Raw genomic sequence first — 14,267 nt, 5'->3', positions numbered from 1 at the left:
AGGCGCCCCCGTTTTTTATTTTTTTTAATATTTATTTGTTGAGAGAGAGAGAGCGCGCGCACACGCTCTTGTGTGCGAGTGGGGGAGGGGCAGAGAGAGAGAGGGAGAGAGAGAGAGAGAGAGAGAGAGAGAGAATCCCAGGCAGGCTCCTCACTGTCAGCACAGAGCCCTAGACGGGGCTCAAACTCACGAGTTGTGAGGTCGTGACCTAAGCCGAAACCAAGAGTCAGACGCTTAACCAACTAAAAATGTGTTCATATGGAAAGATGGAGTTAATACAAAAGTGCGGGTTACAAAATAACATGGATACTATGATTTGATGTTGGTAAACAATGCAGGTGGACTCTCATTCATTGCTAGTGGGAATGCAAAATGGTACAACCGCTTTGGAAGACAGCTTGGCAATTTCTTACAAAACTAAACATATCCTTAGCGTGCAATCCAGCAATGATACTCTTTGGTATTTGCCCAGAGGAGCTGAAAACTTAGGTCCACACAAAAACCTACACGATGCCTAGCGCGGCTTTATTCATCATTGCCAAAACATGGAAATAACCAGGAGGTCCTTTAGTAGGTGAATATATAAACGAACTGTGGTACGTTCAGACAGTGGGATATTATTCAAAACTGAAAAGAAATGAGCTATTAAGGCATGGAAAGGCACAAAGGAACACTAAATGCATATTACTAAAAATAAACATGTGGCAGGGGGCCTGGGTGGCTCAGTCTGTGGAGTGACTTCACCTCAGGTCACGATGTCATGATTTGTGAGTTCGAGCCCCGCATTGGGCTCTGTGCTGCCAGCTCGGAGTCTGCAGCCTGCTTCAGATCCCTTTCTCTCTGCCCCTCCCCTGCTGGCATTCTGTCTCTCTCTCTCAAAAATAAATAAACATGAAAAAATTTTTAAATATACAAATGTGGATATTAGTATATACAGAAAAAAATGTACATTATATGTGGTTTTCAAGGTTTTATTTTTTTAAGTAATCTCTACACCCAATGTGGGGCTCAAACTCATGATCCTAAGATCAAGAGTCACGAACTCTTCCAACTGAGCCAGGCAGACGCCCCCGGAATACATACTAAGATATCAGAAGTAGTAATTCTATAGTTATTATAAATGCTTTTCTTTTCTTAGTTTTGCTTGTCTGCTATTGCTTTTGTAATAGTAAAAATTTTTAAACTAAAAAAAAAAAAATCAACAGGCGCCTGGCTGGCTCAGTTCGTTAAGCATCAGGCTCTTGGTATTGACTCAGGTCACAATCTCATAGTTCGTGAGTTCGAGTCCCATGTCAGGCTCCACACTGAAAGCACAGAACCTGCTTGGAGTTGTCTCTCTCATCCTCTCTCTCTGCCTCTCCCAGGCTCTCATGTGAGTGTGTGTGTGTGTGTCTCAAAATAAATAAATAAACTTTTTTTAAAAATCAAGGGGCTTGGGGCACCTGGGTAGCTGTTGGTTAAGCGACCGACTTCGGCTCAAGTCATGATTTCACAGTTCATGGGTCTCCCCTTCCCGTCTCGCTTCTCCTCTGCCCCTCCCCTGCTCGTGCTTGCTCACTCTCTCTCTCTCTCTCAAAAATAAATAAAAATTTTTAAAATTTTTAAAAAATCAAGGGGCTGGACACTAGCAAGTGAAGGAAGTTTGGAGTGTTGAACCTAGAAATGAGAGATTCACCAAAAGACAGAAGGCAAAATCTCAGAATAAAAAGTAGAACACATTAGGGATACAAGTAACAGCCTAAAAAGAAAAGAGCTCACAGAAAAGAAACTCCAGATATTTGTTATGATTAAAGATGTTTCTTTGCTAGGAAGCCTGCTGAAATAGAGAGCCAAGATGAGGTATCACCAGAGAGAAAGCAGACATAAAAATATTTTTTAAAGGCCATTTCTTTTTTTTTTTTTTAAGTTTATTTTGAGAGAGAGAGAGAGGGAGCAAGCGTGGTAGGGGCAGAGAGAGGGGGGAGAGAGCGAATTCCAAGCAGGCTCTGCACGGTCAGCGCAGAGCCCGATGTGGGGCTTGAACTCATGCACTGTGAGATCATGACCTGAACCGAAATCAAGAGTCGGACGCTTAACCAACTGAGCCACCCAGGTGCCCCTAAAGGCCGTATCTGTAGGAAATTACTATCAATACTTCTCGCAGGAAAAGGCAAATTCCAAGTTTTAAGAGCAAATTTGCTGCACCTACAACTGGCCTTTAGAAAACCCCGGAACTTTCACGTTGGTTAAGAATGTAGTCAAACCACACCCAGCACTGTTCTGAGCTTCCCAGTGCCCTTGTGGTATGCCAGAACACTCCCTCATACACTAGATCAGGCAACTAGGAGTCAGAAAAATAAGTCCCTTTCTAATGTTTATTTATTTTTGAGAGAGAGAGAAAGAGAGGCAGATCCTGGGTAGGGGAAGGGCAGAGAGAGAGAGAGAGACAGAATCTGAAGCAGGCTCCAGGCCCTGAGCCGTCACCACAGAGCCCCTGAGGCAGGACTTGAACCCAAAAACCTGCAAGAGATCTGAGCCACCCACTGAGCTCAGGGATAGGGAAAAGGAATAGGGAGAGGGAGAGGGGCAGGAAGAGGGAAGAGCCAAGGAGGGGGAAAGCAGAGGAGCCCGACAGAGGAGGAGGAGCAGCCAATAGGCAGGGGGGAGAGGGAGGAGGCCCAGGAGGAGCCCAGAAGGGCAGTGGAGAAGTAGCCTAGAAAGGAGGAAGCAGAGGAACTAAGAGAAGACAGCCAGCCAAGAGGGAAGAGAAAGAGGGTGGGGTGGAGTTAGGTGGGAGGCGTGGGACCCAGACGGGAGCGGTGGGAAGGGAGCATTGGGGCCTAGAGGGAGAAGGGAGAGGGGATGGGGCCTGGACGGAGTGGCAGGGTCTATAGGGGAGGGGGGGAGCACAGAGAGGTAGGAATTGGGAGGGGAGGTGCCTGAGTGGAGGGGCCAAGCCTGGAGGGGAGAGGAACATGGAGGGGCGGGGCCTGGGTAGAAGGGAGGAGCCTGGAGGGTAGAAAAAAGGGGAAAGGCGGGGCCTACAGGGTAGAATAAAGGAGAGGGTCGACTCTTAGAAGGGAGAGGAAAGGGGAGGAGCATGGACTAGAGGGTAGAATAAAGGTGAGGGGTGAATCCAAGGGAAGAGAGGAAAGGGGAGGGGCGGGGCAGGGGGGGAAAAGCAGGGTCTTGAGGGAAGAGGAAAGTTGCCCGGGTGGAGGGGCATGGCCTTGGTGGAACGGTGGGGCCCAGATTGCAGAGGAAAGTGGAGGGCCAGGGCCTACAGAGGACAGGAAAGGGAAGGGGAGGGGACTGGGTGGAGGATGGGGACATAAGGGGGAGAGAGGAAAGCTGAGGGGCGGGGTCTAGAGGGGACAAGAAGGTGGTCAGGCGGGGCCTGGTTGAAGGGGCGGGGCCTAGAGAAGTGAGGAACGCGGAGGGGTGGGGCCTGCATGGAAGGTCGGGGCTTAGAGGGGAGAGGAAAGGGGAGTGGAAGGGCCTAGAGAGGAGACCAAAGCAGAGGGGCGGGGCCTACAAGGGAGAGGAAAGGGGACTGGAGGAGCCTACAGGGAGAGGAGAGGGGAGGGCGGGGCCTAGAGTGTAGGAAAGTGGAGGGCCGGGTCCTAGAGAGGAGAGGAAAGAGGAGGGGAGGGGCCTGGGTGGAGGATGTAGATAGGGGAGAGGAGAGTTGAGGGGCGGGTCCTAGAGGGGAGGATGGGGGATGGTTGGAGGGGCAGGGCTTACAAGGAATAGGAACGCGGGGCGGGGCCTAGAGGGGAGAAGAAAGTGGATGGGCAGGGCCTGGCTGGAGGGGCAGGGCTTAGAGGGGTGAGGAACCCGGAGGGATGGGGACTGAGTGGAAGGGCAGGGCCTAGATAGGAGGGGAAAGGGGAAGGGGGAGGCCAGTGTGGAGGGGCGGGGCCTAGAGGGGACAAGACCTGGGAGTGGAAGGGCCTAGAGGGAGAGAAAAGGAGAGGGCCTGGGCACAGAGGAGAGAGAAAAGGGGAGGGGTAGGGCTTAGAGGAAAGGGGAAAGGGGAGGAGAGGGGCCTGGGTGGAGAGGCAGGGCCGTAGAGGAAAGATAAGGGGAGGGGAGGGGCGGGACATAGAGGGAGGTAGAGGGGAGAGGAACTTGGAAGAACAGTTCTCCGTGGAAGGGCAGGGCCTAGAGAAGAGAGGAAAAGGAAGAGGAGGGGCCTAAAGGAAAGGAAAGGGGAGAGGTTGGGTCTAGAGGAGAGAGGAAAGGGGAGGGGTGGGGCCTAGAGGGAAGAGGAAAGAGGAGGTGAGGGGCCTGGGTGGAAAATGGGGACATAGACAGGAAAGTTGAAAAGCTGGTCCTACAGGAGAGAAAAAACTGGATGGGTGGGGCATGGTTGGAAGGACGGAGCCTAGAGGGGAGAGGAAGGTGGAGGGGTGGGGCCTGGGTGGAAGGGCGGGGCCTAGAGGGGAGCAGAATGGTTGGGCGAGGTCTGGTTGGAGGGGCGTGGCCAAGAGGGGAGAGGACCATGGAAGGGCGGGGCCTAGATCGAGAGAAAAGGGGAGTGGAGGGGCCTACAGGGGACAGGAAAGGGGAGGGGCAGGGCCTAGAGTTGAGAGGAAAGTGGAGGGCCAGGGCCTAGACAAGAGAGGAGAGGCGAGGGGAGGCTCCTGGGAGGAGAGAGGAAAGTTGAGGGACGGCCCTAGAGGGTAGAAAAAAGTGGACAGACAGGTCGCGGTTCTAGGGGCAGGTACTAGAGGGGAGAGTGATGTGGAAGGGTGGGGCCTAGAAGGGAGAAGAAAGTCGATGGACTCGGCCTGGTTGGAGGGGCGGGCCTAGAGGGGAGAGGGGTGGAGCCTAGAGTGGAGAGGCAAGTGGAGGGCCAGGCCCTAGACAGGAGAGGAAAGGGGAGGGGAGGGGCCTGGGTGGAGGATAGGTTCACAGACGGGAGAGGAGAGTTGAGGGGCGGGTCCTACAGGGTAGAAAAAATTGAACAGACAGGTCGTGGTTCGAGCGGCAGGTCGTAGTTGGAGGGGTGAGTACCAGAGGGGAGAGGAACACGGAGGGGCAGGGCCTGCGTGGAAGGACAGGGCCTAGAGGGGAGAGGAAAAGGGAGTTGTGGGGCCTACACAGTGGAGAGGAAAGTGGAGGGGCATGCCCTAGAGAAGATAGGAAAGGAGGGGGGAGCGGCCTGGGTGGAGGCTGGGAATCTTGAGAGGAAATGAGAGGGGTGGGGCATAGAGGGGAGGGGAGGGCCTGGATGGAGAGGCGGGGCCTAGAGGCCTCACCCTAGAGGGGTGAGGAAAGTGGAGGGCCAGGGCCTAGAGAGTAGAAGAGGAGGGGCTGGTCCTAAGGGGAGAGAAAAGAGGGTCAGGACCTAGAGGGTAGATGAAAGTGGCCAGGTAGGCCTGGGTGAAGGGGCGGGGTCATAGTGGAAGGGCGTGGCCCAGAGTGGAGAGGAAAGTGGAGGGCCTGGGCCTAGAGAGGAGAGGAAAGGGGAGGGGAGGGGGCTGGAGGATGGGAACACTGAGGGGAGAAGAAAGTTGAGGGCCGAGTCCTAGAGGGGAGAAAAAACTGGACGGGTGGGGCGGGTTTGAGGGGTGTGGCCAAGAGTGGAGAAGAAAGATAATGGGTGGAGCCTGGTTGCAGGGGCGGGGCCTAGAGGGGTGAGGAATGCGGAGGGGCGGGGACTGCATGAAATGGAGGGGCCTAGAGGAGAAGGGAAAGGGAAGGGGCGACCCTAGAGGGGAGAAAAAAAGTGGGTGGGAGGGGCGTGGTTGAAGGGGCGGGGCCTAGAGGCAAGAGGAAAGCGGAGGGGCCGGGCCTGCGTGGAAGGGCGGGGCCTAGATGGAAGAGGAAATAGGAGGGGCGGAGCACAAAGGGGAGAGGAAAGGGGAGGGGTGGGGCATTAAAGTGAGAGGAATGGGGTGGGGAGGGCCTAGAAGGGAGAGGCATGCAGAGTGGAGGGTCATAGAGGCGAGAGGAAAGGGGAGGGATGGTGCCTAGACAAGAGAGAAAAGTCGAGGGACCGAGTCTCGGTGTAGGGGCGGGGCCTTGTCGGAAGGGCTGGGTCTAGATGGTAGAATAAGGGCGAGAGGCAGGGCCTTGAGGGGAGAAGAAGGCGGAGGGGCAGGGCCTAGAAGGGAGAGGAAAGGGGCGGGACGGGGCCTGGGTGGTTGGGCGGGGCCTAGAGTGGGGAGATAAGTGGAGGGGCGGGGCCTACAGGAGAGAGAAAGGGGAAGGGCAGGGCCTGGATGGACAGGGAGGCTATCAGGGAAGGTGGGAAGGGAGGAGCAGAGCCCAGAGTGAAGAGAAGAGGAAAGCTGAGATAAAAGGGAGGGAGCTGAGGGAAAGGGGGGAAAGGAGGAGCTATGAGGGAGAAGGAGCTGAGCGGGAGTTGGACGAAGGCACAGCACGGGGCAGGAGCCAAAAGGGAGGGAAATAGAATCCGGGAAAAAGAAAGGTCCAGATACTCCCAAGTGCGAGGCTCAGAGACTGGGACGTTGAGACACACCTATGGACAGGGCTTTGGCGTTCCGGGTCCGAGTCCAAGAGCTCACGACCATGGTCTCCCCTGGTGTGCCTGATACCCCAACCCAAAGCCTTCCCCTCACATCTCACTGCCTCCCAGGGGTCCTCACCTTGCAGGTTGCAGTCTCTCGGGATGCCTCGCAGAAGTTAACTGGAGCCAACCCGGGGAGGTAGAAAGCTGCGCTGCGGGAAGCCTGAAGCCCCAGGAACAGCCCCAGCCCCAGCAGCCACCTCAGCCCGGGCCGGACGAGCCCGAGGCGCCAGGGGTTGGTTCCCATGCGGAAACGAGTACTCATTTTAGGAACCGCCTCAGGGCTCGGGAACACACACCAGAAGGCGAGATTGAACCAGTGGAAGGGAGAAGCGGGAATGATAAGGAAGAACCGTGGACCGGGAGGAGCCTAGACCGGCTGGTTGGACGAGAACTCCTGGGAAGGCCACTTATTCCGGCGAGACAGTGGCTTGGAACCCGTTGCTAGGGCGCCAGGCAGTGTTTGCGAGCGCATTCAATACGCATGCGTGCGGATCCCCGCTGCGCCTTCCACCCCCTCCCCGCCGCGTCCCGCATTCCCCCATCCCCCCACCCGCAGCCCGGCACTTTCCAGCGGTTGGCTGTACCTCGAGAGCTGCCTTTGGGGCTGTCTCGCGGTGCGGGGGAGGGGGACAGGGAAGTCTGGCTGAGAGGTCTCTCAGCATCTCAACGTCACATCACAGGGTCTTGCGTCCTCCCCGAGTTTGCCTCGGCCCCAAAGTAGCAGTGTTACCGCCCCCCATCATCTTCACTTCTTCCTGCGAGGTGGGGGGGGGGGGGGGACAAAAAGAGGGAAAGGGGGGGAATTCCGGGGCCAGACCGTACAGGATGATGGGTATTAGGCGCTAGAAATGCAGCCAGTCCGAAATGGATGTTCCATAAGTGTCAAATGCACACCCAATATCAGAGACTGCCTGGAAAAAGAAGTGCAAACCTCTGCATTCGTATATTGATTGCAGGTCGAAATGACAATATTTTGGGTCTATTGCGCTAAATAAAACATTTTTTAAAAATAAAATGTGGCTGGGGCGCCTGGGTGGCGTAGTCAGTTAAGCGTCCGACTTCAGCCAGGTCACGATCTCGCAGTCCGTGAGTTCGAGCCCCGCGTCAGGCTCTGGGCTGATGGCTCAGAGCCTGGAGCCTGTTTCCGATTCTGTGTCTCCCTCTCTCTCTGCCCCTCCCCCGTTCATGCTCTGTCTCTCTCTGTCCCAAAAAAATAAATAAACGTTGAAAAATAAAGTGTGGCTGCTAGAACATAGAATATTTACAGTGACGTGGCTCGCGTCATATTTTTTTGTTAAAGCAATGTTAACATAAATGCCGCAAAAAAAAAATACAGCAGACCCCAAAAAGCCATTCAGTGATACAAACTAGCCAGTTAAGCTGTTTAATATTTTTATGTTGTCTCTGATGATACATGTGTCACTCAATGTGAAATAAGTTGTGCCATCATTTCTACCCGGGAGATACAACTTTTATTTCACATGCATGACTTAAGCAGAGTATGTTTATTATATTATGATTCATTGATCATCTGAAAAACCTCAAGATAAAAATCACTTGAAGAAAGAAAACCACAATAATCACATCCTAGAGAATGTCAGACGGGCGTATCCTAAATTTTTTATTGAAGTATGGTTGACAAAATGTTATATTAATTTCAGGTGCACAGCATAGTGTTTGGACCCTAGTATGGGTTCACTCGCATTCTATTTCTGTTGGACAACATCCCAGGACAGTAGAAGAGCTGATGCTTTTTTTCCTCCTTGTCTCTCAAGAGCCTTGGAGAACAAGAGGTCACTTGTTTATGCAGAGACGAGTGCGCCTCGCCATTCTGTCCAACTTCCCTCGCTTGGGAGAGGTCTGTCCTCTGCCGATTGGCAGGCGACTATTGGAGGCAGAACAAAGGCAGCGAGCTGGCCGTTAGCAGAGGCATGTAGAATTTGGCGAGTTAACTCTTGGACCAGGGAGGCAGGAACGGTTGAAGGAGAAAATGTACCAAGGATCAGAATTCGGGGCGTTGGGAGAGTGGAAAGACCGGACTTGAGCACGCGGGCCGGAGAAGCCCTTGCAAAGATGTGGAGAACAGGATAAGGCCATCTGGAAAAGGACCCCGTTTGTGCAGAGGAACGGGAAAGGGAAGGTAGGGAGCGGTTGGGCGGTCACGGTTAGAAGTCACCAGAGCTTGAATACAAAGCTTACGTTCACCACTGCGTTACCGTCCCTCTCGGATCAGCCTTGGATGACAAGTGTACGTGTTCGCGTAAATGGGAGGCCCGGCCAGCCTCGGAGGCCTGGGCGCGGGAGACTGGCGGCTGCCCTAGGGCCCTGCGGAGCCGGGATGGCTGCGGGACTGGGCGCCCTGCTGAGCGAGCCGTGGGCGGCTCGGCGAGCGAGGGGACCGTGGGCGCGACGGCGCTCCCCGGGGCGGGTGTGCCACCCAGGTCACCTACGGGCCGCCGGCCCCCCGCCCCTCCGCAGGCGCCAGAGACGCATAAGCAGCAAAGAGCCGCGGTGAGCGTGTTCGCGATCCTTTTTTCCCACCATCACCTTCTTCATGTACAACTCCAACCGTGGCATTGAGGCCTTCCATTAAGGCTCCCGGCCGGGGCCGTGTCTGTTAAGAAGTGGAGCGTGGGGCGCCTGGGTGGCGCAGTCGGTTAAGCGTCCGACTTCAGCCAGGTCACGATCTCGCCGTCCGTGAGTTCGAGCCCCGCGTCGGGCTCTGGGCTGATGGCTCGGAGCCTGGAGCCTGTTTCCGATTCTGTGTCTCCCTCTCTCTCTGCCCCTCCCCCGTTCATGGTCTGTCTCTCACTGTCCCAAAAATAAATAAACGTTGAAAAAAGAATTAAAAAAAAAAAAAAAAGAAGTGGAGCGTCACCGAAGGTTACTTCCCCGTTCTCAGCTACAAGATACAGCCCCTCCTGGTGTCCCCAGTGTGTGACTGTCACCAGCTCCACCCACCTGCTGGGCCTGAAATGGAGGCGGTTCACTCCGGTGGATTCTCTGTGCTGCCCCGCGCTCTAGGAGTCGTCTTCTTGTCCCCCACCCCGCCCCCCAAATGCAGAAGCCCCTGGGCAGTCTTGAGCAAGCTAATCACTAGGGAGGCCTGGCTTTGCCCAACGCCAAGGCTCCCCCTCCCCCAGTTTGAAGAACTCTTGCAGAGTGGGGCCTGACTGCCACCTATAAATAGGGACAGTTTTATTTCTTCCTTTCCAATTCGTATGCCTTTTTTTTTTCTTGCCTTGTCGCACCAAATAGGATTTCCAATAGGATATGGAGTATAAGTGAGAGGAGACATCGTTACCCTGTTTGCCATCTTAAGGAGAAAGCATTCTGTCTTTAACCATGAAGTGTGACATCAGCAATAGGCTTTTTATACTTGTCCTTTATCGGGTTAAGAAAGTTCCTTTCTCTTTCCTAGTTTGCTGAGAGTTTTTACCACGACTGGGTACTGAATTTTACCCAATTTTGGGGGCAGTGTTTCTTTTATTTTTAAGTTTATTTTATTTTGAGAGAGAGAGAGAGAGAGAGAGAGAGAGAGAGAACAAGCAGGTGAGGGGCAGAGACAGAGGGAGAGAGAATCCCAAGCAGGCCCTGCACTGTCAGCACAGAGCCTGATTCAGGGCTGGATCCAATGAACTATGATAACATGACCTGAGTGGAAATCAAGAGTCAGATGCTGAACCCGCTGAGCCACCCAGGCACCCCTTGGCAGTGTTTCTTATTAAAACTATTAATATGAGGAGCGCCTGGGTGGATCAGTCCATTAAGCCTCCGACTTCGGCTCAGGTCATGATCTCATGGTTTGTGAGTTCGAGCCCCGCGTCGGGCTCTGTCCTGACAGCTCAGAGCCTGGAGCCTGCTTCGGATTCTGTGTCTCCCTCTCATTCTGCCCCTCCCATGCTCGTGTTCTGTCTCTCTCTGTCTCTCAATAATAAATAAATGTCAAAAAAAAAAACTATTAATATGATGTATTACACTGATATTCAAATATTGAATCAGCCACGTATTTCCAGAATAAACCCCACTTGTTAGGATGATGTATTTAAAAAAAAAAGTTGGGGCGTCTGGGTGGCGCAGTCGGTTAAGCGTCCGACATCAGCCAGGTCACGATCTCGGGGTCCGTGAGTTCGAGCCCCACGTCGGGCTCTGGGCTGATGGCTCGGAGCCTGGAGCCTGTTTCCGATTCTGTGTCTCCCTCTCTCTCTGCCCCTCCCCCGTTCATGCTCTGTCTCTCTCTGTCCCAAAAATAAATAAAAAACGTTGAAAAAAAATTAAAAAAAAAAAGTAACAGCAAAATAAATGGGGCTATATTGTGGTGTGGAATGCAAAATTTGCAAAGCTTTTAAAAGACAAAATTCAAGAGGACCTGGGTGGTTCAGTCAGTTGCACATCTGACTTCAGCTCAGGTGATGATCTCACATTTTGTGGGTTTGAGCGAGCATTGTGCTTGCTGCTGTCAGAACAGAGCCTTCTTTGGATCCTCTGTCCCCCCTCCTCTCTCTCTGACCCTCCCCTGCTTGCACTCTCTCTCTCTCTCAAAAATAAATAAACATTAAAAAAAATTTTTTTAATGTTTATTTATTTTTGAGAAAAAGACAGAGTGCAGGTGGGGAAGGGGCAGAGAGAGAGGGAGACACAGAATCTGAAACAGGCTCCAGGCTCTGACTTCTGAACACAGAGCCTGACTCCAGGCTCGAACTCACAAACCGCGAGATCATGACCTGAACCCAAGTCGGATGCTTAACCGACTGAGCCACCCAGGCGCCCCAATAAACATTTTTTAAAAAGATAAAATTCAAGAGAGAGAGAGACACAAACCAAGAAACAGACACTTAACTATAGAGAACAAACTAATTGTTATAAGAAGGGAGGTGGGGAGGGGATGTGGATTAAATGGATGATGGGGATTAAGGAATGCACTTGTGCATGTGATGAGCCCTGGATGGTGTGTGAAAGTGTTGAATCACTATATTGCACATCTGAAACTAATATGACACTGCATTTTAATTGGAATTTAGATACAAACTTTTCTAAAAAGATAAAAGTCAAAGAAATTAATTTCTTTTTTTAATGTTATATTCGAGAGAGAGAGAGAGAGAGAGAGCACAAACGGGAGAGGGGCAGAGAAAGAGGGAGGCCCAGAATCCAAAGCAGGTTCCAGGCTCTGAGCTGTCAGCACAGAGCCCAACACGGGGCTCGAACCCACGAACCACGGCATCATGACCTGAGCCAAAGTCGGATGCTTCACTGACTAAGCCACCCATGTGCCCCAAAGAAATTAATTTTGTAATGTAGGCTATGCCCCAAACTCCAGGGAGACGTGGGTTTTCCCTCCTGTGCCATTAGGAGTATTTTGGTGGAAAGTGAAGAATACATTATTCATTTTATTTGCTTACTGATCTCTCTTCCTCTACTGGAAGTAAGTATCTCAAGTACAAGATCTTTTTCTTGTCTTCATATTCCTAGCACAGACTCAGGCACTTGGGAAGAGTATGTTGGAGAAGAAATTTTTTTCTCTACCCTTTAAAGTTCTTTTGACTACTCAAAGAATTACACTGACATAAGACAGCTTAGCAGGAGACAATCTAATTTAATTACATACATATGGGGAACCCACAAAAACATGAGAAATTCCAAAGACAGGGAAAATGAAGTATATATGTCATTCTGGAATAAGGAGAAGGGGTAAGGATCTCGGGCTTCAAAAGGAAGACAGGCAATTCACAAGAAGATGAAAATGAGCAAATATTTGGTAAACAAATGTTTGCTGGGCTCGACAGAAACAATGGGACACAGAGAAGAATTTTAACAGATTTTGCTAAATTCCTTTGTCTACCACACCTAGATTATGTTATACTGTAGTTATCTGTCATGATAGCTCTCTTTCTGGAACAGGTCCTCTATCTAAATTCTTTTAGGCAGTTAAGGGGAAGGTAAAAAGAAAGAAAGAAAGAAAGAAAGAAAGAAAGAAAGAAAGAAAGAAAGAAAAGAAAAGAAAAAATTCCTGGGGCACTGGGCTGGCTCATTCAGAAGAGCATGTGACTCATGATCTAGAGGTCATGAGTTCCAGCCCCATGTTGGGCATAGAGATTACGTAAATAAACAAATACACTTTTTAAAAAAAATTTTAAAGAAGAAAAGAAAAGAAAAATTTCCCAAGTCTTGTGTTTCTTAAAAATAATCAGCCTAAAATAATCCACATGCCAAAAACACACATTTGGGGGTAGCAGTTTGCTCGCCCATAAAGACAACACATTGATTCAGAATAAATTAAAAGATGGATGAATGAATGCCATGTAACTTACACTGTTGTTGGGATTTGTATCTATGTTACCTCACATGAAAGTCAAAAGAGGATGCGACCAAAAGTAGGGGTGCCTGGCTGGCTCAGTCAGTAGACTGCGCGCCTCTTCATCTTGGGATCATGAGTTTGAGCCCCCTGTTGTATGTAGAGATTACTTAAAAATAAGATCTTACAAAAAAAAAAAAAAGATGAGAGCAAATGTAGATAACAGGATAGTACCCATTTATGTGAGATAACTGAGGCCAAGAGAAGTAAGTTTGCTTGTCCAAGGTCACACAGCTAACAAATGACCAAGTCAAGGCCAGGAAGCAGGTCCCCTGGTACCTAATTTAGTTTTGAAACCTAAGGGTATGAAAAGGAAATGCAAAGTGGTAATAAAAAAGAAACAAACTCAGGGCCCCTGGGTGGCTCAGTAGGTTAAGCGTCCAACTCTTGGTTTGGGCTCAGGTCATGATCTGTGGTTTCCTGAGTGCGAGCCCCGAGTGGGGCTCTGTGCTGGCATGGGGGAGCCTGCTTGGGATTCTCTCTCTCCCTCTCTCTCTCTGCCCCTCCCCCACTTGTGCTATCTCTGTCTCTCTCAAAATAAACTTAAAAAAAAGAAACTCATTTTACGATGTAGCTGTCGAATTTCCAGCTACATCAAATATGAAACAAGCAAGTAAAAGATTGAGTGAAGCATATGGGCCTTCGGAGGAGCTATCTTTGACAACGGTGCGCAGCGAAATTTGACCATGAAATTTGTGATACGTAGTGTCACTCAAACAACCTTGTGAAAGGAGAGAAACACAATAATGGCACTTCATAAAAGTGGGTGCTGCAGAGTGCAGTAAAGAAAATATGTAAAAAGCAGACGAATACAACTACTAGGTCTGTAATAGTTGGTTTTTAATAGGTAATTTTTTTCTCCATAGTTCTAACCATGTGGAGTTAAAGATATCCAAGGGGCACGTGACTCAGTGGGTTAACTATCTCAGAGCCTGGAGCCTGCTTCAGGTTCTGTGTCTCCTCTCTCTCTCTCTGTCTGTCCCTCCCTTGCTCGCACTCTGTCTCAGTTTCTCTCTCAAAAATAAATAAACATTTAAAACAATTATTAAAAAAAAAAAGATATCCAAGTGACAGTTCCCATCTTGCCAGTTCAACGTACACATACCAAAATTGAGTAGTGCAACCAAAGAACACTGTAATCCAGTGAAGTCACGTTCTGTTTAAGCCTCATTTCTAAATCAGCATATTGGAACATCAGAAAAAGAACTAGGGGCACCTGGGTGGCTCAGTTGGTTAAGCATCCGACTCTTTTTTATTATTATTTAATTTTTTTAATGTTTATTTTTTAGTTTTGAGAGAGAGCCATGAGTGGGGGAGGGGTCTGAGAGAGAGGGAGACACAGAACCTGAAGCAGGCTCCAGGCTCTGAGCTGTCAGCACAGAGCCCAACGTGGGG

General features: G+C 50.7%; 1 protein-coding gene and 1 long non-coding RNA gene across 4 annotated transcripts in view; one reads left to right on the top strand and one right to left on the bottom strand.

Moving 5' to 3' along the window:
• The window catches only part of LOC125156855 (transmembrane 9 superfamily member 2-like), an 86,384-nt gene extending 79,556 nt beyond the window's left edge, over nucleotides 1-6,828 (bottom strand). For all 3 annotated transcript variants that reach the window (XM_047843035.1, XM_047843036.1, XM_047843034.1), the window contains exon 1: nucleotides 6,597-6,828. In XM_047843035.1, the coding sequence (XP_047698991.1) occupies nucleotides 6,597-6,782 (186 nt within the window). In that variant the 5' untranslated portion in view covers nucleotides 6,783-6,828. The remainder of the gene's footprint in view (nucleotides 1-6,596) is intronic.
• LOC125156856 (uncharacterized) lies at nucleotides 4,924-7,295 on the top strand. Its single transcript, XR_007148814.1, has 2 exons — nucleotides 4,924-4,990; nucleotides 6,587-7,295. It is a non-coding gene; the product is annotated as an uncharacterized LOC125156856 (long non-coding RNA).
• Nucleotides 7,296-14,267: the final 6,972 nt, after the last annotated feature.

This window comes from Prionailurus viverrinus, chromosome X (genome assembly GCF_022837055.1).
Source record: "Prionailurus viverrinus isolate Anna chromosome X, UM_Priviv_1.0, whole genome shotgun sequence".
Lineage (NCBI taxonomy): Eukaryota > Metazoa > Chordata > Mammalia > Carnivora > Felidae > Prionailurus > Prionailurus viverrinus.
Note: the sequence above shows the minus strand (reverse complement) of the source record. Positions and strands in the feature narration are given on the sequence as shown.